Below are 25,775 nucleotides of genomic sequence, written 5' to 3'. Positions count from 1 at the left end.
AGGCGGCTGGGACGAGGTACTAAACCGATGTAGGTGGTGCAGTGCAATCCCTGCCTCCACCCCTTCCTCTCAGGACGTGGCTCCTCTGAGCCCTGGCTCCTTGGGATTCATTTCCTTGGGATGTAACGCTGTGGGGGCTGCAGATGCCCCCAGGTGGAGGGGACCGGCTTGTGCTGGGGGCTTGTCTGCGTTGGGGTCGAGCTGCATCTCCCTGCCAATCCAAGGGTAGAAGGGACCTGCCGGGCACCACTGGGATTTGGGGCTCTCTTTGCCCTCCCCATCGGTACCCAGGTGGGCCAGTGGCTTGTGCCTGGCCTTTAAAACCGAGAGCGTGAAGTGGGAGGAGGAACCGTGAAAGGGCTCTTCAGGTGCCAAGAAAAACCGTCTCCAAAGACAAAGAGAGTGCCCAAAATGGATGAGGAGTGCAGATTCCCCCAGAGGCAGGGAAATTATCAATAACAACAATGGCATTTGTTGTGCTAGTTGGCCTACCACCGTGGGCTCCGGCTGCTTTGCCTCCCTCTGTGGTGGGCACAAGCTGGGACCCCACACACGAACCCCAAACCCAGGCGGAACGGCCGCGGCGATGCTGCGCGCGTGTCCCGCAGGACATGTCTCTGCTTCATCTCGGTTTGGCCAGGCTCGCTCTGCCCGGAGGGATGAGGGGCAGGGAGCTGCCCCCCCAGCACGCCAAGATCCCTATCTTGACCTTGTTTTTGTGTTGCAACCGGAGGGGAAAAAAAAACCAAAACCCCAACAACCCTTTCGGTTCCTGCAGATGAGGGCTTTGTGTCGTAGGCTTGTTCTCCCCCCCCGCCTTTTCCAACATCCATTTGAACCTTTCACCACTTTCTCCGCCAGGAATGCAGTGGGTTTGCTGGAGCTGGGAGGTTTATTCAGCAAATCTGGCAGGTCGTGTGCCGGGAAAAAGCATCCAGGTGCGCCGGGCCAGCAAGGGGGGGCTCTGCTGGCACCCCGTGCAGGAGGGCAGCGGTGGGTGCGGTGGAAACGCGGTGCCAGCCTCGCCTGGCCACGTGTGGGGAATTTCCCTCCCTGCGCTTGCCCGCCGGCTCCGCTTGGCATCTTGATGGGACTTGTTGGGAAGCAGCTCATGTGATGGGTGGTTTGCGGGGGGGAGCTGATCATGGGGGACCCGTTGCCTCTCAGGGAGGGGGGGGACAGTGTCCCCAGAGCTTTTTATGTTCCCCTGCTGTGAAAGCCCCCCTGGCAGCGGCCAGCTGCTGCTGCGGGTGCTGGGTGGGCGCCTGTTCCTGTTCAAAGGCGAGAGCTCCCTGCCCCACACCGCTGTCACCGTCCCTCCCTGCCTGGCTGTGCCACCGCTCCTGGTGATTTACAAGGACGAGGGCTTTGCCATAGCAGGGTCGTCACCAAACTCACCTCCTCCATCTTCCTGGGGCCTGAGCTTCGCCATTCGGAGATGAAGGAAGCCGAGGGCTTCAGGCACCATGTTACCGACTAGTGCAGGGGCCAGGATGCAACTTGGTGATTCAGGGTGTGCTCTGGCTTGTGCTTTTCTTGTTGCTTAAAAGCTCCCCCCAGGTACAACACCATCTCCCCTTAACCTGATGGAGGGCTCTCATTTGCCTGTTGCAAAGCCCGGCCCATGTAAATAAGGTGGGGAGCTGATTTTGGGGCAGCAAAGCTGGCGGTATGCAAATGGCTGTGGGAAAGGTCAGATGCTGCTGCTTTGCACCATGCAGTTTTGAATGCAAAGTTGAATATCAAATTGGGTTTGACCCCAGATTTGGAGCTTTGTTGGAGGGAAAGCGAAAGAAACAAGAAGACATTGTCAAAGCTGGAAGCCATAAAACCGTTCCTGTCATCTGGTTTTCCTGGATTTCTGAAAAGAAAACAGTTTATCTTCGGAATAAATAAAAGGGAGAGGGACAAGCTTGTGGCAGAAAGCCCCATGTTGACACCAGGCGAGCTGGGTTGTGCTCCAACTCTTGCCCCTGCTTCTGAGGGGAGCCCAGGTCATGCGTGATTTCTGAGCCTCAGTTTCCCCTTGGGGAAGCCCTGCGCCATGCCAATGGTGGGAACCCCAGGCATTGCCAAGAAATGTCTTTGAAACTCAAACCTGGCTTTGGAAAAAAACTGGAAGACAAACCGGCTCTAAACAAACACCCGAGTTAATTCCTTGTTTTGCATTGTACGAGCCCAGTGAAATGAAACACAGTGCAGCCACGGGGACGAGCAAATGGATGCAAATGCGTCAAAAAGCTCCGAAATCTGCTGGCTCTGAAATGTCCCTTTTCATTTAGGGTTAGAATTTTTTCTTGTTTTCTTTCTAATTGTTCCTGGGAATTTAATTCTACAATTATTTTCTTGCTTCTGCTGTGGAGACAATGTGCTTCAGCCACAAAGCCTTTGAAGGCTGAATTGCAGATCGCATCCAGCGCTGAGCCACTTGGATGCGAATGCCCCCTCGCTGGGAAACTTTGCTGTGACATGGAGGGCTGTCCGTCCAGCCGTCCGTCTGTCCATCTGGTCTGCCAAGGGGCTGCCGGCAAATGGTGAAGCCTGGCCTGCTGCAGCGGAGGTGGGGAGGGATGGAAAATGTTGGGGTTTGGGGGTGATGTTGCTAGTGCCGAGCGTGCCTCTTCCCTGCCATGGAGGAGGTGGGAGTCCCGGGGGTCTGAATCCCGCATCCCGAGGCTCGGCGGCCGCGCTCTGCATCCCCCATGGCCTGGATGTGGGGGCGGGCTGGTGGCGGGGTGAAGTCAGACTCAGGCCACCGCGTCTTGGCATCCTCCGGTTTCACTTCCCGGTTCCTGCACGGCTCCTGGCTGGGCTCTCAGGTGCTCCCAGGCTGCAGGGTCAGCCCAGGGCTGCTGCTGTGGGGTTTCTGCAGGGGCAGACACGTTGGATGGGAGGGAAGAGCTGCAGGGGCTGTGTCCTCACTGCCGGCTTGCAAGACAGCCTCCGGCACATGGGGAACTGCTCCTGCAAGGGGAGATTTGATGCCCTGCCTGGGGGTGCTGGGTCTGGGCTGGCTGAGGCATCCCTTAGTGCTCCGAGTCCTGCCACCGAGCTGCAAGGGTTTGCCCTTCAGCCTCCCCGCCGTGCGCTCTTCCCTCCTGGGCCAGCTCTGAGCAAGGCTTTTGAGGCAGTGGAGCTGGGCAAGGAGCTGTTTTGACTGATGGCTGGCATTGGTGGGTTTTCCATACAGACAGGGAGTGGAGGAGTGCTCTGTCCCGCTATCCTGGGCATGGTGCTCTTGCTGCCTGCTTGCAGCGCTCCGGGAGCTGCTGGAGAGGAGCCGTCCCCATGCCTGGCAGGCAGCTGCAGGCAGGTGATGCCTGCCCATGGCACAGGCTGGAGCAGCTTTTCTTATTGTCTCAGTTGGGTTTTTTGGGTGGGTTTGGATGGGAATGCTGGGAGAGCTCTTTTGGGGCCTTGGCAGGGAGCTCTGTCGCTGCCTGACAGCCCCTTTGAACCTCCTGCTCTGCATCAGACCAGACCTGACAGAGGAGAGGAACGAGTTCTTGTAAGAACAGTGAAAACGAGGAGCTGGGGACAAGATAAAACACCCCGATCCCTGCAGCTGTGCAGGGGGACACCATGGCTGGGCCCTGCCCCTCGCTGAGCGGGCAGCATGCCCTGGTGGGATGCTGCAGGGGGACAGAGATAAAGGCATGGTGCGGGGGGCCAGTGGGGCAAAACTGTCGGAAATTGGATTGTTATTAGTTTTATTGCTGATGGATCAGCTTGTCTTTTCAGGGATGTTTAGATGTCTGGCTCTTGCTGGCACTAGTGCCCCTTAAACCAGCCCCCACCCCCAGCCAGCCCCACTCGCTCTCCCATCCATCACTTTGCTCCTTCACGTGCTTCCTCCCTGCCGTGATGTTGGCGGGATCAGAGCTGGGTGCTCTCCTCTGCTGGATGCCCTGGCTCTACCGGCGGCAGATGGGGGCCATGCCATGGTGGGGGAATTTGGAGCCTGTTCCCACGGCCCACCAGTGCCCGCCACCCCCCCTGCCCAGCTCCACGGCGGCTGTGCTGTGCATGGGAGCTTTGTGGCAAGAGCAGGGCAGATGCTCCTTGAGACGAGCCAATGTCACTGCTCTCCCTCCCCTCTGCTGTGCCTGAATCCCAAATTTGGGTAAAAGTGGGATATATCTGCTTCCTGAATCACCAAAGCTCCTGTGCGTGTCCGCTGAAGCACCTCAGGGTCGAGTGTGGTTTTGTTTAAAGAAAGCAACTAAAATAAACTCAGCGAGGGGCTCCCAGGCGGTCACTGTGCTCCTTCCCTCCCCGTCCCCAGCCCCCAAACCCGGCACAGATCCCCTCTTCCTGGAGGCTTTCAGCACGTTAGCATTTTTTTCTTGCTGTTGTTGACAAAAATCCTGCCTGGTTGAGAAATATCTGTGCGGCAGCGCCAGCCCAGTCCCACGGGTCAAATCCTGCCCCTGCAAATCTCTGCTGGGAAGGACGGCTCATCCCGGGCTGGCCTTCGGGGATGCTGCTGGGGGCGGGGGGGTGCCCAGGCACAAGGCCATGAGCAAGCCTCTGTGATGGACAGACGGATGGACACCATGGGCTCGAGGTGGACGTGATGTTTTATCATTTGCTGGTTGGGCTCCGCAGCAGAAGCAAAGTGCTGGAAGTTCGTCAAGGGCTGAATTAAAGTTGCCTGGCAACCTCCATCCCTGCTCCTCTTCCCACATCTCGCAGGATTTCCCACCCGAGGTCTGCTGGCTCCGGGGAGAGGGGGCCCGAAACGCGCCATGCTCGCAGCCAGGCAGGGGCCAGGCTCGCCTCTCACTGGATGGCTCTTTTCCCGTAATTCCCTGGCTCATTCCCACGCCTGGGAGCCGGGAGCTCTCTCCACCTCGTCCCCTGGGGCGGGTGCCTTTCCCCCCAGCCCTGCGCCGGGAATGGGTCGGGCTGTTTTAGCTGAACCCAAGGGCAACTTTCATGGGTCCCTGGGTGGGTAAAATGGTGCTGGGCCAGTGGGAACATGGCTGGGGGAGTGGGTGGCAGGGGAGCTAAGGGGGCCGGGGGGGGTCACGGGCCAGGCTTGGCCCCAATGAGTAAAGCTGAATCGGCTGTGCGGGGTTTGGAGCACCTGGGCTGGCTGCCATGAAAAAGCAAGGTGTAAACGGTGTCTCCTGGTGCGGTCGCTGCCAGGAGTCTTGTTAAGGCTGTTTTGCAACCCCGTAACCCGGAGGAGACCTGATGGAAATCCTGGTCCCCACTGGGAAGCCAGCAGCCCTTGCTTGTAGGAATGCACGATGCCAAGAAGGGCAGCCCACGAGGAGGGGAGAAAGGTCTGGCAGCCATTCTGGGAGCCTGCTTGTGCTTTACTAGAGCTTGGTGGAGCAACCACAAGCTGTCCACAGAGCAGCAGGATGGAGAAGCGTCCGATTGCACTCTGCAAATCTCTGTCCTGCCATCCAGGACGGATGCTGGGGTTGAGCTGGAGAAGGGCTGCTTCCACTGGGTGTTTCCATTCTTTCTCCTGGGTTCCCTTTAAATTAAAAAGCTGGCATTGTTTTCTGCTGTGCAGCTGAGGAAACAGCTATGGGGGATCCATAAAACCCCAGCTGAGGTCCTTCCATATTTGCCAGCCCCACTGACAACGCAGTTTCCCCCCACCACAGCTTGCAGCTGGGTCTTGCTCCCAGATTTTGCTGCCTCGTGGCTTTGAGGACTGCGGGGCAGCGGAAAAGGGCCACTGTGGCCAGCATAAGCTCCCGGTGCAGCGGCCTTCGAGGGGTGCAGCAGCTTTGACTGGTTTCTTTGGCCCAATCCAGGCTGGTGAGACCTGCCGCTGGGAAATTCACTCATCAAAAGCTTTTTGTGCCTCCAGAGACGCTGGTCGTGGGGATTTTAAGGAGGTGCCGACTGGGCCGGCTCGTTTGGGTGTGCTGCACTGGCTGGCTGCTGGTGGGAGGCTGAGGCCGGCACAGTCACGCTCGCACAGCTTCCATCGTGACCCAGTAAACCCAGTCAGACCTGACCGGGGCTCGCTTGCTCGCTCGCTCCCCTGCACGCTCATGCACGCCTGCACACCTCTGCCGCCCTGCTGCTTTCCTGGCGTTCCCCGGGGACCAGCAAACCAGTCCCGCTGGTGGGAGCTGGTGCCTGCGTTGGGCTTGCCTGGCTCTTCTGGGAACCGTGGCTGCATCCCACAGGAGCACTGGTAGCCAGCGGTAGGAGGGTGGGCTTTGGCCCCCGTGGACGTTGGACATTGCCATTAGAGCAGCTGGTTCCTGGCTTCGCCCTGCTCTTGGGGCGGCTGTCAGCCCCGTGGCCAGATCCTGCCTCCACCAACCTTCTCCTTCAGCGTCACTGGCTGGGGCGGGAGCTGGGTCCGGATTTTGGGTCCTATGTCAGCCCCCCCCCGTGCTGGGAAGTAGGTGAGGTGTCGAGGGGCTTGGGAGCTCACTCCTGGGGATGGGGTGGGCTTCTCTGGGCCGTTTTCTCTTAAACCCCAGATTTCATTGGAGCTGCTGCTGCTTTTCAGCCTCTTCCTCCCCCCCTTTTGTGTCCCTCCCCCAGAGAAAGCTCTCTGTGGCATTTCCCCTCCTGGCTTTTCCCTGTTTCCCATGGAAGGGCTGGGCCTCAGCAATCCAGCCACCCCCAGCCCAACCGGTGGGTCCCATGGGCCAAGATCTCCCCTGTCTCCCACCCTGGCCCTCGCCTTCACCCTGAGCTTTGAACTTGCACCCTTCCAAGGGAGAAATGATGCGTTTGGGAGTGTTTGGTGTGGCTGCAGCCCGTGGTGGCTATCTGAGTGGGGCCAAGGATGGTTTCAGTTCCTTCTTGCTCTTTCTCCCCCACACTAGGTATGAAAAATAAAAAATGAAAAAAAATAAAATAAAGAGGAGCTCGGAGCAGCCCTTCCCTTTGAGTAAAATATTAACTGCCTCTTACAGCTAACTGATTAAATGTCCTTTAGGACAAAGTTACATCTGATCTTGGGCAAAGGAGCTTTTGGAAACAGGTGTAGCTGCTCCCCTGGAAGAAGCAGAGGAGCCTAGCCTCAGCGGCAGGGGAGGCTGCTCCCCCTGCCCCTGCCCACCTAGAAACCCTGCACAGCCCCACAGCTTGCTTTATTATTTTTATTTCCCCTCCCTGTGCTGGCTCGGTGCTCACGCTGGTTAAATGTTAGCTGGGGCTGGCTCGCAGTGTGGCACTTGCCCTGTGATAAGCAACATCCCTGCCTCCCTGCCCGGCTGCACTCCCAGCTCCAATCCCCATCGCACCCAGAGCCGGGCAGCAGGCAAAGTTCAGGGCTTGTTTGTTCGGGGGAGATAAGGCAAGGATGTCTGGCAGCGTGCAGGCAGCTCGCAGGGCTGTTACTCATTTATTAAGAGATCGTTGTTTGTCTTGTTGTAAGAAGGTTTCTCTTCCCCTCTGCTTTCCCAGCCCAGGTGCATGGCAGCTCTTGTGGCTTGTGCGTGATTCTGGGCTTGTGTCCCTGCGCGGAGGCCTGGGGAAGGGTCCCTGCAGCTGCCATGGTGGCCCCAGTCCCGCTGGTAGGATGGAGAGGGGTTAGCATGGGGCTGGTTGGAGCAGTTTCGGGTGATTTGGTGCTCCAGATGTGACCCTGCTGCTTGCTTTGCCCAAAAATCTCGGTGGCTTTAGCTCATGCTAGACATGGTGCCACCAAAGCAACTTCTTTCTCATTGACCTCCATCCCCACTCACCCACCTTGCATCACCCTGCCAGGCCCATCACTCATGAGGAGACCTTTGGTCCAGACAGGGCTTGTCCTGGGAACAGAAGTTCTTTGGAGGGAGTATGCTCTGGGGTGCTGTCCTCTGCTCCCTGGGGAGCTCAGCCCCCCAGTCAGCACCCTGCCCGCTCCTGGGGCTGGGTGCTGTATGGGTGCTCTGTGCTGGGCCGGTGCCTGGGGTGGAGCGAGGCGGGGGGGACATCTCCCCTCTGCCCCATTCCTGGGATGCTTCAGGGCAGCGGCCAGTGCAGGTGCAAGGTCTGGGTCTGAACCCCCCTCTGAAGGAAACAGCAGTTTAACGCAGGCTCCAGGACTATGGCTGGATCCTACATCCAGCCTCTCACTTCTCCTTTTCAGCCCTGAAGCCTTTTTCACTTTCGTTTCACTTTGGTTTTACCTCCCCTCTGCCCGAGACCCAGCGAGGTATTTCCTTCAGGGAGATCGTCTGCAACAAGCGTGTTTGAACAGCTTCTCTACAGGGTCAGGTATTTGGTTTGTATGTATATTAAAAAACCCCAACCCTAAGCAAACATATAGGTGCTGTTCACTTTATGGGGAGGTCTCCCGTTCAGAGATACCCGATCGTCTCCTTCCTCCTTAGCGCCTGCAAAATGAACTGGTGGCTTTGCTCGAAGCAGCTGGGAGAGGTAGGGGGTTATTCAGGAGGGATTGGATGCATGAAAGCGAGAGCTGAGATAGATGCTGAGCTTCGAGGCAGCTTGGGATGAAAGAGAAACTGAAATCTTATGGAAAAACACTGGGGGGGAAAAACTGTTCTTGCTTGAAAAGACTTGATGAAAATGCCAAGCGGCTCCTGTATGGGTTTTCCTTTGCTCTGCGTCGCTGAGTGCCTGCAGCATCCTTCCCCACGCCTCTGTCCTCAGGAGTCTTGTAGTTTCAGGAGGGGCAAAACTTTGGGGACAAGCGTCTCACACAGCAGGAGATGGCCAGCCGTGCTTTCGGGCGGAGCCCTTGGGCTCCTTGGGAGCCCCCTGCTGCCTGTCCCACCACAGCTGCTCTGGGGAGTGGGGCTTGGGGTACCCCAACACACCAAGAGACCTGCAGAGGGGCTTGGCCCCGAGCCCCACTCTCTCCTTCTGGGGGTAAATGTGCCTGCTTTTCGGGTGTGAAAATGCAATGGGGGATCAGCTGGCTCTGCAGAAGTGTGTCCTTTGGTCAGGGGGAGGTGCGGGAGAAGATGGCTGGGAGTGATGGAAGGAGGAGCCCGGAGCAGACCTGGAGGAAAATGAGCCTCTGAGCAACCAAAGCAAGCGCTCAGCAAGTGACTGCTGCTGCTGCTGCTGCGACAGAGCAGACACTGAGCCGGGGGGATGCTGCGGGGGTTTGCTCCGCTCAGACTGCCCTCCCTGCCCTGTGCTGGCTGCAGGCTCGATGCCTTGCGCTGTGCCTCGGTTTCCCCTTTGGCAAACGAGGGTTTGCTTTTCCCTGAAGCCATCCCTGGGCTGAGGCCATGCCCGGTCAAGCGTCCATGCATGCGTGCAGCCAGCTCCTTCCCAAGCTCGCTTGCCTATGAGGTGCTGGGGACAGTGGGAGTGTCTGACCTGGTGCTCTGTGTTTCAGGAGGGTTTGGAGGCCAGCCCCATCCTGGGGAGCTGGGGAGCCCATCCCGAGGATCGGCTGTGCCGGCCCGGAGGCAGCAGCCTGGGCAGCTGCCCCCGCTGGGGGAGCGGGAAGATGAGCGGAGGCACGGCCCATCTCCTGACAGCTCTCTTTGTGGCGGCAGCCATGGGCTACCAGTCACGGCGGTCTGCCACTGACCTGGATGCCACCCCCAGGACAACGGTCACCTTTGATGGTAAGGGGGTGCAGGTCTTGGTGGTGAGGTTTGGGATCTTGCTGGCACCAGGTTTGGTGCATCGTGACTGTGTCCAGCCTTCACCAGCCCCCGGAGCTGGGAGCTCAGGATTGGGGGGGGTGGCTACAGGGGGACCTCCAGTCCCCTGGGCTCCAGAAATCAGAGCCTGCACGTCTGTCTGGTGTTGGGTGCCTGGAGTTGATGTGCCCTGAGGGATGGAGCAGGACAAAGGCATCTCCCCAAAAGTTGGAGGGGACAAGAGCATGCAGGGAGCCAGCTTTTGCCAGTCCCCAGCCCTGCCGAGCAGCCCTTGGACGGTGTCCTGAGCTGGGCATCACACCCGGGCTGGGCTCTCATGGGCCGGATAGTCAGCAGGGAGCTTTCTTCCATGATTTTCTCTAATTGCCACTGGGGTCTTGGCCTCCAGCCTCTGTAGTGTCAGCCAGTCCCGCAATGTCATCGTGCCTTGGGCATCCACGCGACTTTGTTGACCTCGTTAGTGAAGCCCAGCTCAGCGCTCGATGGTGGGAGAGGGTTTCATTTGCAGCTGTGGTGCCCTTTTCTCCCCAGGCAATGCCTCCTTTCGGGGGGGTCATTCCTTCCCCAGCTGCCTCTGAAGTCCCAAGCCCCACAGGACTTTCTCCTCCTGCGGTGGGAGGGTCTGAGCCTGGCTTGGCATTCCTCTGGCCAGGGCTGAGTCCCACCCCACACTTCTCAGCACCCCAAATTGGATGTTTTCTCTGGCTTGGTGGGCAGGGAGCGCCCAGCCTTGCTGCGGGAGCTGTCCCCTTGCACGGCAGTTTTGGTTCAGGTTTTTTGCATCCTTCCTTTTGAGCTGGCTGGGTTTGGTTCGGAGCTCAGGTTGCTGCCAGTGTGTTTTTGCTTCCTCCAATGGTTCCTCAAACAGGGTGGCAGGTCCGTGCTGGGCATGGATGTCGCAGCTCCCACCCTGAGCTGCCATTTTAGTTAGGAGAGAGAAATTTACCCTATGAGCCTGAGCCCAATTAGTGCCTTTCTTTCACCTCCTACCAAACCTCCCCTCTTCCTTTCCTCCTGCCATAACTGCTGACACCCGGCGCTGTCTGCCTGATAACCTCGGTGGGTGCCTTCCCACTCACTCCTGGCTCCATCCTCTGTCTTTTCCCCGGTGGCTCATGCCATGCCTGCCCCGGGGTCCCCCCTCAGCACCCCATTCCCTTTGCAGAGCTGTTGGGCATCCGGCGCTTCAGCGCACACACCCTCAACTACAGCACCCTGCTGCTGGAGGAAGACCGGGGCATCCTCTACGTGGGCGCCAGGGGAGCCATCTTCGCCCTCAACTCCAGTGACGTGGCCGATGGCTCCCACCGCACGGTGAGCCCAGCCTCTGGCCACTGCCGGCTGGTTGTCCTCTCCTGTCCCACGCTGCCCAGTCCCTGCCCGAATCATGGCCACCCTATCCCTGCTCATCCTCCTGCTCGCCATCTCAGGTCTGGCCTGGAGGTGCTGTCCCCAGGTCTGTCCCCAGGTCCCCTGTGGATGCCTGGTCCTTCTCCCCAGCCAGGCAGTGTGGGGACAGCGGTGGGAAATGTCCCCAAGCTCAGAGATGCCTGCTTCAGGGACAACCTGGCAGGATGAGGGGCAGGGGGGGAAGCACACCCCTTTGTTCCCCCTGGGAAGTTCACCCCAAAATCCTCCAGGATCCTGCGGGTGCTCTGGGGTTTCTGCCCGCAGGTCAGGGTGTGGGACCGCTCTCGCCCCGGGCTGGGGGGATGCAGGCAGGATGCTATCTCGTGCTCTGAGCAGCTGTCCCCTCTCTAAATAAAAGAGGATTTTAGCATCTCTGACAGCTCTGGCAGAGGCTGGAGCCTGCAGTGACGGGGAGACCACACAGTGGTGGGGGGTCACACAGTGGCAGTCCCTCTTCCCCTTGCAGATCCACTGGGAAGCCTCCCCGGAGAAGCAGATGGACTGCCTGCAGAAGGGCAAAAACAACAAGGTAGAGCCGGTGGGTGGGTGCCAGGTGCTGGAGGGGGCCACCGCCACTTTCCCCAGGTGGTGATGCCTGTCCTCCCTCTCCGCAGACCGAATGCTTCAACCACGTGCGGTTTCTGCAGAGGCTGAACAGCACCCACCTCTACGCCTGTGGGACCTACGCCTTCCACCCACTCTGCGCCTCCATCGTGAGTACCGTTCGGCCCCACAGCTGTCACCTGTCCCCTGCCACCATGCCACCCTGGAGTGGCACAGCCCCTGCCCTCTCCCACCATCTCCTGCAGCCCCGCTCCCTTTCTGCCCCTGTCCCTGCCCCTCCCCAGCTTGTGGGGGGAGGCGAGTGACCCCCAGTCTGGGGTGGGTCGGTTTGGGGATGCAGCCACCATGACGCAGGTGCTCAAAGTCCCCACCCTGGCGCTAGCGTTGGACTCTGACCCCATAGCGAGATGGCCGGCACGGGGATCGGTGCCATGGGGGGGACACGTGGGCTCAGTGGCGCAAGCAGGGTGGCATGTGCCAGCACTGGAGCTCGTCCCCAGTGCAGGGTCTCTTCCCAAAGCGGGGCTGCGGACTGGCTGGTGGCCAGTAGCAAGCGTGCCTGGGGAGGGTGATGGTAGCAGGTAGCAGGGAGGGTGACAGGGAGGGTGACGGTGCCAGGGCTGACTCAGCAGCCCCTCCCCAAGGATTTCCTGGACCAGGTGGCGGGGGGTCCTTGCGTGGCTGTGACTCATGACAGAGAAGCTGGGGGCAGCCACGTTCCCCCAGCAGTGGGACTTTCACCTCCAGAGCGGTGGCTCCTTGGTGACACAGCCACCCTTTGCCTACCTCCCTCCCTGAGCTGGGTTGCAAAGGGGTCTGGGGCTGTCCCCAGCGTGGCTGGGGAGCCCTGGAGGGGCCATGCCCATTCCCACAGCTGTGCTGCCAGTCCGGTTTGGCCATTGCACGCCCTGGGAGTCAGGTGGAAGAGCCGTGGAGCTGGAAGGGCCCCGTCATTATTTGACGTGCTTTGAACTGCAAACCCCAAAGAAGCCGTGATGGGGTTGTCACGCAGGGGGACCCAGCCCTGCTGGACAGTGTCTGCCGGCCAGGCACAGCCCGGGAACATTGGCTGTGCTGGCTGGCTCCTGCCCGATGCCCACATGATGCCAAAGTGGAGTACTGGGCCTCCCCTTCCCCCCTGAGACCTCTCCTTGCTTTTGGGTGGGGGCTCTGGCTGTCCGTGTGGTTTCTGACCAGCTGGAGGGTGCCGGGGGAGTTTGTATTGCCTGGACAAGGGCATGGCTGTGGGCATTGCTTTGTGCCCACTAGCAGCCTCTGAAGAGAGCCTGGGGCTGGCAGGCGAGGCAGTTCTGTCCCCTCCTGTCTAACCCGGTCCCCTGTCCCCCTCAAGGATGCCAACAGGTTCACATTGCCGTCCCACTTTGAAGAAGGCAAGGAGAAGTGCCCGTATGACCCTGCCCGGGGCTACACCGGCCTCATTGTGGGTAAGTGGCACCTTTCCCAGGTTTGGCGGGGACACGTGGGATGCCACCGACCCTGGCCCCCTCCCCAGTGGCCCCACGGGTGGGTCCCCAGCTGGGTGGGGTCTGCATGGGAGGGCCTTAGCAAGCCAGGACTTGGTCCTCCTCCTCCTCCTTCTCTGCCTGGGGCACAGGGATGCTGGGGGCTTTCGGGGCTGTCCCTGCTGTCCCCAGGGTGTGGGGCCATGCTGACGGGTGCCTGCCCTGCCCAGATGGTGGCTTGTACACGGCCACGCGCTACGAGTTTCGGAGCCTCCCTGACATCCGGAGGAACCTGCACCAGCGGCCGCTGAAGACTGAGGAGTCCCCGCTGCACTGGCTGAATGGTGAGATGTCCCTGTGTCCCCCCCAGGACTGGCATCATGGGCCATGGTACACTGTGCATCGCCTCGGGGAGTGTGGAGCAGGGGTAGGGGGTGGCCCTGGGGTCCTGTGTGGTTTGCCATGAGAGGAAACCAAGGCACAGAGGGATCCCCCGTCCTGCGGTGGGTCCCTCATCTGCACCTCTCGCTCCGCGTCCCCCAGATGCCGAGTTTGTGGCCTCTGTGCTGGTCCAGGAGAGCAAGGACAGCCCCGTGGGTGACGATGACAAAATCTACTACTTCTTCATGGAGCGGGCGGGTGAGGAGACCACATCCTTCTTTGACAAGAACCAGGTGGCCCGGGTGGCCCGGGTGGCCCGTGTCTGCAAGGTAGGCATGTCCCTGGCCACAGGAAGCCAAGCGCTGCTCCTCCGAGTGCAGGGGCTGTGTACTCACACCTTGGGGGAAACTGAGGCACGGGCAGAGGGGGACACAGACCCCCAGCAGCCTGTGCAGAAATGCTCCCTGCACTCTCCCAGAGCGATGTGGGGGGGAAGAAGATCCTGCAGCGCAAATGGACATCCTTCATGAAGGCGCGCCTGGTCTGCTACATCCCCTACTACGAGGTCCTGCGCAGCATCTGCAGCCTGGACGGGGGTGGCTGGGCCAGCACTGTCTTCTATGCCGCCTTCACACTCTCAGCACAGTGGTGAGTGGGGCAGCAGTCAAAATGGCTGGGGCTAACAGTCTGCAGCATGGGGGGACCAGAGATGGTCGAGGGGACGCACAGGCAGGTGCTGAGCACCTGGGGGTGCATTGGTGGGGGGCACCTGTGTGTCTGCCCGGGCTCAGGTGGGGCTCTGCCCCCCAGGAGGACCATGGAGGCCTCAGCCGTGTGCCGCTACAGCATCTCGTCAGTGCAGCATGCCTTTGAGGGCCCCTACATGGAGTACCAGGACTCAGCTCGCAAGTGGTCCCGCTACGACGGTGCGGTGCCTGAGCCCCGGCCCGGCTCTGTGAGTGCCCGGTGGCATGGAGTGGGGGGGGGCATGGGGCAACCGCATCCCCCGCTGACCCTCATCTCCCCCGGGCAGTGCATCACGGACCACTCCCGCAGGAAGGGCTACAACTCCTCACAGGACCTGCCCAACAGCGTCCTGGACTTCATCAAGCTGCACCCGCTCATGTTTGAGGAGGTGAAGCCGGCCAGCGAGGAGCCGCTGCTGGTGAAGAAGAGTGTGGTATACAGCCAGCTGGCTGTGGACAGGGTGCGGGCCCTCGACGGCCACTCCTACGATGTGCTCTTCATGGGGACAGGTGAGCATGGGATGAGTTTGCTGGGTCTCTGCTGGGCGGAGGGGACACCCCACGCTCCCTCCTAACCCCCCGCTTTTGCTCTCCAGGGGATGGCTGGATCCACAAAGCCGTGGTGGTGGGCTCCGGCATCCACATTGTGGAGGAGGTGCAGGTGTTTGGGGACCAGCAGCCCGTGGAGAGCCTGGTGATCTCCCACACCCAGGTGAGGGATGGAAGAAGTCAGGGGACACCACACATGGGGCACGTTTGTGCTGCGAAGCTGCCATTGGGCTGTTTGGGGGAGCAGGGGGGACATGATTCCTGGGTCACTCCCGCTTGGGATACGTGCTAGGGCCCAGTGGGGCAGCCTGGGGAAAGGAACCAGCCTGGGCCCCGCCTCCTTGCCAGGTGCCAGCTGCCACCATCGGCACTGACTGGAGCTGGGGGCCCTTCCTTGTCCACCCCCGCCAAGGGAGAGCTGTGCTGGGGGGCTGGGGGGGATCTCTGGGTGCTATGGGGCACCCCACAGCCCAGCTGCACCATGCTGGAGCAGTGCTGAGCCAGCCCTTTCCCCCCAGAGGAGCCTGTACGTGGGGGCAGCCAGCGGGATCCTGCAGGTGCCCCTGGCCTCCTGCGCCAGGTACGCCTCCTGCTACGACTGCATCCTCGCCCGGGACCCCTACTGCGCCTGGGATGGCAGGGCCTGCCGCGCCATCGCCACTGCAGACAGGTAGAGACGGGCTGGCCATCCCCGGTGGGGTCCCCACGAGCCTTCCACCTGCCCCATCCCGTGCTGTTGCACATCACCCTATGGCACAGTGGCCCCAGTGCCACCCCCAAGGATCTGGCATCTGACAGCGCGTCTCCAGTGGCCGTGACCCTGTAAGGGTGGGCTCAGCTGGGGCTGTATGGCTGAAGCCCCCCATGTCTTGCAGCACAGGGCTGGTGCAGGACATTCAGAGCGGCAACGAGGGATGCCGGAGCAGCTCTGGGCGGGGTGAGTCTGCGCTACCCCTCAAGACTGCAGGGGATGCCGGCGTCCCTTAGGGTGGCTGAGGTGGGTGCGAGGCAGTTTGTGTCCCCGCAGGCTCCCTGCCGTGGAAGAACCGGACGGTGCTGCAGGGGGACGACGTGCTGCTGCCCTGCGACCAGCACTCCAACCTGGCACGAGCCATCTGGCTGCTGAATGGCAGCGAGGCGCAGGGGCAGGACCGGTTGCGTGTTGGGGTGGACGGGCTGCTGGTGACGGACACGTTGCCCCAGCACAGTGGCGAGTACCGCTGCTACGGGGAGGAGCGGGGTCTCCGGACGCTGCTGGCCGCCTACAGCCTCACTGTGCTGCCCGAGCTGCCTCGCGGCCCCACGGCTGCCTCACGGCCCCACGCCGCCAGCCAGGCAGCTGGCGACATGAAGGTGGCTTATGTCTCCGCCATCGTCGCCTTGGTGGTGCTGTGCGCTGTGCTCAGCACCGTCCTCCTCTATGTGTCCTGCCTGGAGAAGCGCAAGGGCAAGTACGTCCTGGGGGAGCCACGGCCAGCCAGCGTGGAGCTGCAGACCGTCTCGGCCAACTGCCTGCGCAAGGGCCGCCGGGAGGAGGAGGAGGAGGAGGAAGAGCTCACCTACCCCGACGGCTGCCTGCGGATCATCCCCGGCGAGGCACCCACGGCTGCCACCTCCCCAGTCAAGGAGCTGCCAGCTGCCGTGCCCCCGCTGCCGCCGCCGCCACCGCTGCCAGCCGAGCTCACCAACGGCGTGGGGGCTCTGCCGAACGTGCTCCGCAAGATGAACGGCAACAGCTACATGCTGCTGCAGCAGCAGGAGGAGCCGCTGGCCTCACCGCTCTACAGCGCATCCTTCACCGAGGAGCTCAGCAAGATCCTGGAGAAGCGGAAACACACGCAGCTGGTGGAAAAGCTGGACGAGAGCTCCGTGTAGGGGCCGGAGGGGGGGTCCTGCCAGCGGGACCCTCCTGCCCTCCGGCCCCTTCTCCCACCCCCTGCCAGCAGTGTTACAAGACTCAGGCAAAACTACCTCCTGGATGGCAGAGCCGGGCCGGGCCCGGGCTCGGCTGTTCCTTCGGCTTTTCACTCACTTTTGAGACTCGCTGTACAGAAGAAAAAAAAGAAAAATAATCTATTTAAATTTGGGAGCTCTATTTATGTATAAAAACCCACCAACGGTGGCCACGAGCTGGAGGCAGGAGCTGGCGCCTGGCTGAAGGTGGACACCAGGGTGGGGAGGGAGAGTTTCTGTCTGTCCGTCCGTCCAGGCATGAGAGATGCTGTTGTGGATGCGTGGACTCTGGCCTGCCCCGCTGGGCATCCCTCAGCGCATGGGAGCTGGACTGCTGCTGAGAGGTGGGTGAGGAGCAGGGAGCGGGGCTGGGGGCTGCTCAAGGTTCCTGCGCCTCTCACAGGGTGCAGGGTCCCTTCCCGGCGTGGGGTCGGGGGGGTTTCCTCCAGCTGCCCACTCACAGGCAGGAGAGGGGCCTCAGACACATCTCACATTGCAGGGGGTGGCCTCAGTGGCTGCCAGCCCCTGCCCGCTCTCCCACATCTGTCCCCCCAGGGTTTCCTCTCCGGGAGAGGACAATTCGGCGAGGGACTGAGCCAGGGCAAGGAGACCATGTCCCCGAATGCCCCAGAGCAGCTGATGGAGCAGCACGTGCCCCCTGCAAGGAGGCCCCAGGTGAAATTCAGGGCTGGTGCCCTGGGGAGGTGGCACCCCCGGGGCCTCCAACCCTGACAGGGCTCTGCCCCCTCTCTCCAAGGCGCTGCAGGGGAAGAGCAGGATGCAGCAGCAGGCAGCAAGATGCACTGGCAGCCACTGCCATGCCCCACAGCATGACGAGGGACCAGTGCAGCACTCGCATCTCCCCCCCACCCCCCGATGTCCGTAGTGCCCCCACAGCCCCGGGCACCACATTTCTGCCCTCCTGCATGGTGCCATTGGAGAACTGGGGTTCAGGCACAGCCCTGTCCCCTGTGGGACATGCAGGAGGGGAAGTGTCCTTGCACAGTAAGGAGGAGCCCTGGACAAGGACCTGCCTCCCTCTGGGGCCTCCTGCTTTTCATGGCACTTTCCAGGGGCAGCCACTGCCCCTAAATCCCCCCAACTACCTCTGCTCCTGCCACCTCCTGGGGGAACCCAAGGGACTAGGGTGACAAAAGCATCTCACACCCTGGGGACAAGGCTGTGACACCGGAGAAGCCGGGGAGGGACAGACTTGCTGGGGTGTGTGTCCTCCCCTCTGTGTTCCTTACTGGCACCTCCAGGATCAGGACATTGCCTGAAGCTCAGCCCTGCAGGGGGGGGAGGAGGGGGGTGGCAGCCCTTGGGGTCCCTAACGGGCTGGAGCCCTGGCCCTCCTGCCCCAGAAGAGTGAGGCTTAGTGAGAAAAGGCAAGAGCTGGATGCCTGGGCTCTCCCATCCTGCCCCCACCCTTGTTTTTGTTGCAAGATGGGGGGGGCAATCCACCCCCCAAGCACACACCACCCCCCCCCAAGGAGGGGCACTGCCTTCCGTGTCTGGCACCCCTTGTGCACAGCCCCACGTGCCCCCTGGCAATAAACGCGGCTCTGTCTGGACGTGGTGTGGCAGCGTGTTTCTGTGGGCAGGAGGAGAGATGGATGCGGAGGCGCAGGGTGGGGATCAGAGCCTTTATTGGGGCTGCAGGCGCGGGCCCCGGATGGTGAGGGCGGAGGGCTTGTTGGTGAGGGGGTGCCACTGGCCCTGGACGCTGGGGTTGTCAGTGTGGAAGGGCTTGCGGATGCGGATGATGTCCAGGCCAGACTGGCCAGCCAGCTTGGTGGCCAGCTGAATGATCTCCTCGCTCGTCTTGTTGGCGATGAGCTCCTCCCGCACTGTCCCATTCACTGTGGCAGAGCAGGGGGTGGGGTGGGGTGTCAAACCGGGGCTCCCCCAACCCGCTGCCCCCCCTCCCCGGGGTGGGGGCAGCTGCTGTTCCCCTGTCCCGCAGGGCAGCCGGCCCCAGCACCATCTGCAGCTGGGCAGAAGCTGTGCAGAACCAGGACAGGGCAGGGTGGGGAGGGCCCTGTCCCCATCCTGCTCCCCCCAAACCCACCCTTGCCCCCCCACACACTCACAGTACTCAGCCAGCAGCAGTGGGGCCGGGCCGAAACGGGGGCTGATGTAGAGAACGACATCGGGGTGCTGCCGGGCGAAGTCCAGCGCCGCCTCCTCCACGAACTGCCTGCGGGGGGGGTGGGGGTGGGGTTCCCCAGCCCCAGCAGGGTCAGAGGGTGGAGGTCACCAGGGCAAAGGTCACAGGTGGGGTCATCCCCACTGTGGTGCCCTGCCCACGGGTGGGGTCACGGTGCAGAGGTCAGGGGTGTTGTCAGCTGCAGGTCTGAGGCCATCGCCCAGCCTGCCCCTGCGCCGTGGGGTCGGAGGTCAGGGGTCAGCGGTGCCACCTTCTAGTCCCTCCCCCATCGCGTAACAGATGGGGGGTCGCAGCCCCTCCCCCCCCACGCCTGTGGGTCAGAGCTCAGCAGCACCTTCCCCTTTCCCTGCACAGACAGGTCAGAGATCACCACACCTTCTCGTAAGCCCCTTCCCCACCAGTCAGGGGTCACCAGGCCCCTGCCCCTCCCGTCCCCCATCCCCCATCCCCGGCGGCCAGGGGCCGCGGGCGGGGCGCCTCCGGCGGTACCTGGCGCCGCGGGCGTCGCCCGCGGTAGGGCTGAAGAGGAGCTGGAGGCGCTGGAGCTGCCGCACGTAGCGGCCCACGCCGTTGTGCAGGACGGCCGTCAGGAACCGGCTGGGCGTCCCGCGGCCCGTCATGGCGCCGCCCTCACCCGGAAGCGGAACCGCGCGGGGAGAGGGGAGCACCGGCTTCCGTCCGCCGCCCGGAAGTGACGCGCTGAGCGAGGCGGCGGCGGGGTCGGGCAATGGCGGCGTCCGTGGAGCTCCACGTGAGGGGGGCGGCCTGAGCGGCGCCGGGCCGCGGGGCCGCCGATGCCGGATCGGTGGCGGCTGCGGGTGGGTGCCGGGGCGGCCCGGGCGGAGGCGGAGGTGGAGGCGGAGGCGGAGCGCGGGCAGGATGGCGGCGGTGCCCCTGCGGCCCTACACAGCCGCCGGCCGCCTCCTGCCGCTGCTGTGCGGGGGGGCGAGGAGCAAGGGAGCCTCCCTGAGGGCCGGGGCGCTGGGCCGCCTCACCCAGCGGCGCTACAAGAAGGACGTGCTGCCCTCCCCCGAGAGGCCCGTGCCCTCCGTCTCCATCACCGAGATCCGGCAGTACTTGCGGGCCCAGGGCATCCCCTTTCACGATGGGTACAGCTGCCTGCACACCCCCAGCCTCTTCACCGACGGCCACCAGGACCAGCCGCCGGCCGCCAGCGCCCCTTACACGCTTTTCATCGACAAGATGACGGGCAGCTTCCTGTGCACAGCCACTCTGGCCGAGGGCACCTGGCAGGACTTCCAGGCCAATGTGGAGCTGCAGCACCGCGGCGTTCCCACCACCGGCATGGAGGAGCTGGAGAAGGACGTGCAATGGGCTCGCGAGGATGCCCGCTGCATCTGGGACCGGGCACTGCCACTCTGGGAGCTGCTGGACAAGGACGAGACCAACAAGACCAAGGCCATGTTTGGTATCTCCCTGCTGACGGACGCCACCCTAAAACGCTTTGGGGTGCGTTACCTGAGGACTGCCCAGTCCCTTGTCTTCCCCTGGTTCAGTCCCCGCGATGCAACGCTGAAGGGCCTGAAGCTCGTGAGGGTGGAGAAGAAGGGGGATGTGATCACTTACGTGGAAGAGACTTTACCCCGCTTCGAATCCTACCGCAATCTCTTTGGGCTGCCCCTGATTGGCCGCCGAGACACAGAGCTGGTCTTAACTGGGTGGGAGCTGGACGCCCTGGCCCTGCACCAAGCTACAGGGGTGGCCAGCCTGGCCCTGCCGCGGGGGGCCACCTGCCTGCCCCCTGCCCTCCTCCCCTACCTGGAGCAGTTCAAGCGCATCACACTGTGGTTGGGCGAGGACCTGCACTCCTGGGAAGCCGCCAAGCTCTTTGCCCGCAAGCTGAGCCTCAAGCGTTGCTCCCTAGTGCGCCCCTGCAACCTGCAGCCCCGGCCCTTGGAGGCTCTGAACCAGGGCCTGAACCTCACCAAGATCCTGCGTACTGCCCTGCCCGCCAGCCACAAATCCATTGTCTCCTTCCGGAAGCTGCGCGAGGAGGTGTTCGGGGAGCTGGTCAACACTGAGCAGGTGGCCGGCGTCAAGTGGGCGCGCTTCCCTGAGCTCAATAAGCTCCTCAAAGGACACCGCAGAGGGGAGCTCACCATCTTCACAGGTGATGGGCAATTGGCTGGTGAACAGGGGTAGCAGAGAGCTCTTCGGTGGCTTCATCCTCCTAGGGGTGACACCTCATGAGTCTTTCAGGTCCCTTTCTGCTCACAGCTTTGGCTGAGCCCGTCCTGGGGGTGTGCAAGAGGCTGGGGCGCATTCCTAGGTATGGTGGGGCAGGCATGCCAGTGTTGCGATGGGCTCCCTGCCTGGGGTGGCACAGAAAGGGCTGCCACCCACCACCTCCTGTCTGAGCCCTGCCTGTGCCCCCAGCTGGCTGCCTAGTCCTTCCCCGCGCCCCACAGGGACCCGCTGGCAGTGACACACGTGCGCCTAGGCATGCTGCCTGGCACGAGATGCTCCTTGTTTATGGTGGGAGTGCTGCGGATGGGCTGCTTTTATCCTGCTGCCTGGCGCTTCCACCTCTAAACAACCCCTCAGACTGTTCAGGATGGCTCAGATCTTCTCCCCCAGCTAATTCTTCCCATTGTTTCCTTGCACCAGGCCCGACGGGCAGCGGGAAGACGACCTTTATCAGTGAGTACGCGCTGGACTTGTGCATGCAGGGGGTGTGCACGCTGTGGGGCAGCTTCGAGATCAGCAACATCCGCCTGGCCAAGATCATGCTGACGCAGTTTGCTTTGCAGCGCCTGGAGGACCAGCTGGAGCTGTATGATGAGTGGGCTGATCGCTTCGAGGACCTCCCACTCTACTTCATGACCTTCCATGGCCAGCAGAACATCAAGTATGGTCCCGCACCTTCACCCCCAGTGGCGTTTACCTCTCATGGCATGTGCTGCGGGGCCTTAGGGAGCTGGGGCTCTTCCCCCGCAGCGGGTTGCAGATTTGGGGCTGGCAGGAGGCACACTGGGGGTGTTCAAGTCCTGGGGTTGGCACGTAGGGACTGCATGGCTCAACCGACTGCATTCCCACTGTCACGGGGACTGTTACAGCCTCCCTCTAGGCTAGGGGTGAAGGGACAGGACCTGTCCCTGTGCTAGGTGGCTGCCCTAAAACCAGCCTCTGCCCCTGGCAGCATGCATGCCCCCCAAGCCCCGCTCACCTGGCAGTGCTGCCATCTGTTGTGGAGGGAGGACAGGCACCACCTGGTCCTTTTATTCACCAGGTGCTGTGGCACCTTCACGCATGCCCATGCGCCCTGAGGGTCCCCATGGGCCAGGGGGATTGCAGAATGGTGGGCAGGGGCTGTGTGGGCAGCAGCTGGGTCCTCCTGATCCAGCTGCCCTTACCTGTGGGGGTGGGGCTGCGCCTGTCCTGGGACAGAGCAGATGTGAGGTGGAATGTGCCCAGGGCCCAGTGACAGCCAGCCTGATAGCTCCCAGCTCTGCCTCTCCCCGTCACTCTGTGTGGCTCAGCATCCCCATCCCTGCCTCCACTGATCCCCGGGGCTAATCCCAGTCTTTCCCCGCCCAGGACGGTGATTGACACCATGCAGCATGCCGTCTACATGTATGACATCACCCACGTGGTCATCGACAACCTCCAGTTCATGATGGGACACGAGCATCTCTCTGCGGACAGGTAGCCCTTCTCCGAAGCCACCCCCTCCTTCCTCCGCCACCCTCGTTCCTGGAGCTGGCCCTGTCGAGTGTCACAGCAGGGACTGGGGACCCACACAGGGCATCCCCTTTCATCCTGCCTGGCAGTCCTGTTTTGTTGAAGGGTGATCACTGCCCTGGGGAGGAAGAGGTGGGAAAGGGTGAGCTGGTTACCTGCGATCCCTGTCGTGCTCCATCCCTTTGTCCTTGTGGGCCCAGCTGCCTCTTGGAGAGTGAGCCCAGCCCCCCGAGTGCTTCCTGCTGTGGGGCTGAACCTGGCAGCGCCTTGCTGCCCCCCAACCCCGCACCAAGCAGTGCCAGCCCCTAACCCCATTCTCCCTGCTGTGGCAGGCTCGCTGCCCAGGACTACATTGTTGGTGCCTTCCGCAAGTTCGCCACAGACAACACCTGCCACATCACACTGGTCATCCATCCCCGCAAGGAGGATGATGAGAAGGAGCTGCAGACGGCCTCCATCTTTGGCTCTGCCAAGGTGAGCTGGGCCAGGGTAGCCCTTCCTGTCCCTCGGGCACAGCATGTTCCCAGGAAGGGGCTGGGATACATTGGGCAGCTGTCCCCAGCTCCCACCAGCACCCTGAGTCATTGCTGGGGACCTGAAACGTGTGTGAGGGGCAGGATGTCCCCAGGACTCCTGTCACCTGCAGAAGATGTGTGGAATCCTGATTTGGCCAGGCCTTGGCAAGGAGATGCAGACAGGGAGCAAACCCTTTGCCAGCTAAAGCTCTGTTGCGGCTTTAGGTGCAGTTAATTAATGCTCATTGACTGTGAGTGGGTTGTAGTAGGAGATAATTAAAGCAGGATCCAGGGAGGGTGCAGGGATGGGCTCTCTGAGTGCTTCCGTCTACTGCTGCGATGCTAAACAACCCTGCAGTGGTGGGCAGGAGGTCCTCTGAGTGTTCACGGCCCTCCCGTGTTTCCATCGGGCATGCTGTGGCTTCAGCTCAAGCCTGTCTGCCCTGTGGGTCTCTGGAATGTCCCAGGGGAAGACAAGGGGTTGGTGTCAGGGAGGTGCTGGAGTTTCCATGGCCTGGGATGTCCTGTAACAGGGCTCAAAGGAGCCGGGCAGCACCTCCAAGCCCCGTGACTCTGCCTATATCCCCAGCACCCTCCTGGAGATGATTTTCTCTCCCCAGGCCAGCCAGGAGGCCGACAATGTCCTCATCCTGCAGGACCGTAAGCTGGTGACGGGGCCAGGGAAGCGCTACCTGCAGGTGTCCAAGAACCGCTTCGATGGGGATGTGGGCATCTTCCCCCTGGAGTTCAGCAAGGCCTCGCTCACCTTCTCGTCCTCCAGCAAAAGCAAGGTCAAGCTGAAGAAGATGAAGGAGGAGAAGGCGCTTTTAGCCAAGAAAGCTCCAGAGGGATGCTTAGGAGACTCTAAGAAGCTGTGAGCCTGGCAGGTCTCTTCCTTGGTCCATCTGGAGGGACGGGGACTGGTGCTGGGAGTGCGGGGCTGGGGTACGCCAGCCCCTCTCCCCCCGGCGCAGCAGCCATGTGCCGCTGTGGCCCTTTCTCCTCCTGCATGAACAAGCCTCTTGGCCGCTAGCATGGTGTACCTGAGATGTGGGGCCACCGTGAGAGGAGGAGTGGGCTCGTCCAAGAGAAGAGCTGCCAGGGGAGGGTGCTTTGGCAAACGCTGGCCACTCTGTACTGGTGCTGAGTGCCGGGAGCACGGGGTAGGGGGGAGTGGAGTCAGTGTAGGCTGGGTGATGGGGGGCAGTGACCTTCAGCCCTGAGACTTCGGGATCTCTGGACCTGGGGTAGGTTGTTAAATGGTGGCTAAAATGGAGCCAAAATCCTGGGCTGCCACTGGTGGGAGGGACTGTGTGGGGGGACTGTGCAGAGGTACGCATGGTGGGAGCCCCCATGTCATGGGTGGGGGTCTCTGAGCTCAATCCTGGCTGGGGTGGATCCGGTGAGGGGAAGGCGGTGCAGGGAAGTGTGGGAGATTGTGGATGGCTCTCTTCCTGGAGCTGTGTGCTCCCTGTGGGATGTGGTGGGAGCTGGACCCCTGTGGCATCACTGCTCGCAGCAGGTTAAAGGCAGCAGCGCTGGCATCCTCCTGTGCTGGTGGGTGCAACGTGGCACTTGCCAGGTCTGGCTGGTCGGCTAATGCCTGACCCAGCCCACTTTGCTCAGGGTCTCCCCCAGCCCCTTTCTCTGGGAGGCATCACCAGCAGTAAAACCTCAGGGGGAGCAGCCCTGCCTTGCAATGCTGGGCTGGGGGGGCGCCCACCCCCATGCCCTCCAGGCTCTGGGCAGCAAATACTGTGACCTGGCCAGTCCTCGCCGTGGTGGGACGAGTCCACGGCTGGATCTTGGTCTAATCCCTTTGTTGGTTTTTTTCCCTTCCTACTTTTATTAAAGCATAAATGTGAGTGCCGTTTCTGTGCCGCTATCCCTGTGACCGGGGGGCCCCTGGGGCTTGGGGGGGGGACACCCTGGCCGAGGAGGGGGTGACCCCCAGGGGATGCCCTCGCTGCACAGAGCATCCCGCCCCGGCCCTGGCACACGGGTTATTAGCAGCCTTCGCGCCAGGCATAGTTTTAACCTGAGCCATAATGAGGGGCTGGGGCGGGCAGGCAGGACACACCCGGCCCCTGGTTTCCGGGGTGCACCAGCTCTCCCGGAGAGCACCCTTGGGTGCTGTTGGTGCAGGTGTGAGCCCCCCCCCCCTCCCAGGGCAAGCTGGGGCTGATGGCAGAGGAGGGTCCCGGGGAAGCGGAGGTAAGGTTGGGAAGCCAGGTCCCCAGCACAGCTGGGTCAGGGTTTGCACAGTGGTGTGGGTGAGGGCTGGGGGTGTCCCCCCGTGGCCTGAGGGCCCTCTCCGGCTCCCTGGCACCCATTCCCCGCCCCCTTCCCCCCGCGCCGGTTTAGCCCAGGGTGGGTGCTGTCACGGGGCTGTCGAGTGGCAGTGGGGTAGCGAGAAAGCTCAGGACCCCCCCATCTCCCACCCATCCCTCCTTGGGGCTGGGAGCGGGTGGTGGAGCCGAGCCTGGGGGGGTGGACCCTGGGTGATCCCGGACTCCGTGGGGCAGGTGGGCACCCACGGCTCGCCGGGCTGCGGGTGGATTGATGTGGGTTTATTTTTCCTCCCTGTCCCCCCAGTTTGGGGCTCTCGGAGAGCTGGGGGGTGGCAACAGCGGCAGCATCTCACGGAGGGGGCGGGGATGGGGGGGTCTGATGTCAAACGGGGCAGAGCCCTCCCCCCCGAGCCCCCTTGGCAGGGCGCTGGGTTCCCTCTATAATTTGGGGGGCGCATATCCTCGGCAGAT

General features: G+C 62.1%; 3 protein-coding genes across 8 annotated transcripts in view; 2 read left to right on the top strand and 1 right to left on the bottom strand.

The window, feature by feature from the left end:
* The window catches only part of SEMA4G (semaphorin 4G), a 29,616-nt gene extending 11,416 nt beyond the window's left edge, over positions 1 to 18,200 (top strand). For 2 of the 5 annotated variants that reach the window (XM_069796850.1, XM_069796851.1), the window contains exons 2-16: positions 9,287 to 9,521; positions 10,726 to 10,874; positions 11,437 to 11,499; positions 11,585 to 11,683; positions 12,886 to 12,979; positions 13,228 to 13,341; positions 13,541 to 13,707; positions 13,857 to 14,026; positions 14,189 to 14,333; positions 14,412 to 14,634; positions 14,721 to 14,836; positions 15,192 to 15,343; positions 15,549 to 15,610; positions 15,701 to 16,970; positions 17,182 to 18,200. In XM_069796850.1, the coding sequence (XP_069652951.1) occupies positions 9,401 to 9,521; positions 10,726 to 10,874; positions 11,437 to 11,499; positions 11,585 to 11,683; positions 12,886 to 12,979; positions 13,228 to 13,341; positions 13,541 to 13,707; positions 13,857 to 14,026; positions 14,189 to 14,333; positions 14,412 to 14,634; positions 14,721 to 14,836; positions 15,192 to 15,343; positions 15,549 to 15,610; positions 15,701 to 16,548 (2,523 nt within the window). In that variant the 5' untranslated portion in view covers positions 9,287 to 9,400 and the 3' untranslated portion in view covers positions 16,549 to 16,970; positions 17,182 to 18,200. Of the gene's footprint in view, positions 1 to 7,999; positions 8,191 to 9,286; positions 9,522 to 10,725; positions 10,875 to 11,436; positions 11,500 to 11,584; positions 11,684 to 12,885; positions 12,980 to 13,227; positions 13,342 to 13,540; positions 13,708 to 13,856; positions 14,027 to 14,188; positions 14,334 to 14,411; positions 14,635 to 14,720; positions 14,837 to 15,191; positions 15,344 to 15,548; positions 15,611 to 15,700; positions 16,971 to 17,181 lie in introns of those variants that run through there. The other 3 variants (XM_069796852.1, XM_069796853.1, XM_069796849.1) reach the window with 3 other exon arrangements.
* Positions 18,201 to 18,258: 58 nt separating this feature from the next.
* On the bottom strand, positions 18,259 to 19,420 carry MRPL43 (mitochondrial ribosomal protein L43). Its single transcript, XM_069796855.1, has 3 exons — positions 19,286 to 19,420; positions 18,720 to 18,826; positions 18,259 to 18,488 (listed from the first exon to the last, which is right to left on the bottom strand). The coding sequence occupies exons 1-3, from the start codon at positions 19,414 to 19,416 to the stop codon at positions 18,274 to 18,276; spliced, it is 453 nt and encodes a 150-aa protein (XP_069652956.1). The 5' UTR covers positions 19,417 to 19,420; the 3' UTR covers positions 18,259 to 18,273.
* Positions 19,415 to 24,883, top strand: TWNK (twinkle mtDNA helicase). 2 transcript variants are annotated; one of them, XM_009927618.2, is made up of 5 exons: positions 19,415 to 20,927; positions 21,425 to 21,665; positions 22,355 to 22,462; positions 22,831 to 22,972; positions 23,634 to 24,883. In XM_009927618.2, the coding sequence occupies exons 1-5, from the start codon at positions 19,415 to 19,417 to the stop codon at positions 23,889 to 23,891; spliced, it is 2,262 nt and encodes a 753-aa protein (XP_009925920.2). In that variant the 3' UTR covers positions 23,892 to 24,883. The 2 variants fall into 2 exon arrangements, with proteins under 2 accessions (XP_009925920.2, XP_069652955.1); XM_069796854.1 differs by having other exon boundaries at positions 19,565 to 20,927; positions 23,670 to 24,883.
* Positions 24,884 to 25,775: the final 892 nt, after the last annotated feature.

Source organism: Haliaeetus albicilla, chromosome 11, assembly GCF_947461875.1.
Source record: "Haliaeetus albicilla chromosome 11, bHalAlb1.1, whole genome shotgun sequence".
NCBI classification, from domain to species: domain Eukaryota; kingdom Metazoa; phylum Chordata; class Aves; order Accipitriformes; family Accipitridae; genus Haliaeetus; species Haliaeetus albicilla.
This window is presented reverse-complemented; position numbering and strand designations above follow the sequence as displayed.

Bases quoted from the DNA above. Each gene is read 5' to 3' on its own strand.
- TWNK (XM_009927618.2), top strand. From the start codon at position 19,415: ATGGCGCCGCCCTCACCCGGAAGCGGAACCGCGCGGGGAGAGGGGAGC. The intron at 21,666-22,354 runs GTATGGTCCCGC...TTCCCCGCCCAG, and splicing joins CATGGCCAGCAGAACATCAA to GACGGTGATTGACACCATGC. The intron at 22,973-23,633 runs GTGAGCTGGGCC...TTCTCTCCCCAG, and splicing joins CCATCTTTGGCTCTGCCAAG to GCCAGCCAGGAGGCCGACAA.
- MRPL43 (XM_069796855.1), bottom strand. From the start codon at position 19,416: ATGACGGGCCGCGGGACGCCCAGCCGGTTCCTGACGGCCGTCCTGCAC. The intron at 18,827-19,285 runs GTACCGCCGGAG...CCCCCCCCGCAG, and splicing joins GGCGACGCCCGCGGCGCCAG to GCAGTTCGTGGAGGAGGCGG. The intron at 18,489-18,719 runs GTGAGTGTGTGG...GCTCTGCCACAG, and splicing joins ACTGCTGCTGGCTGAGTACT to TGAATGGGACAGTGCGGGAG.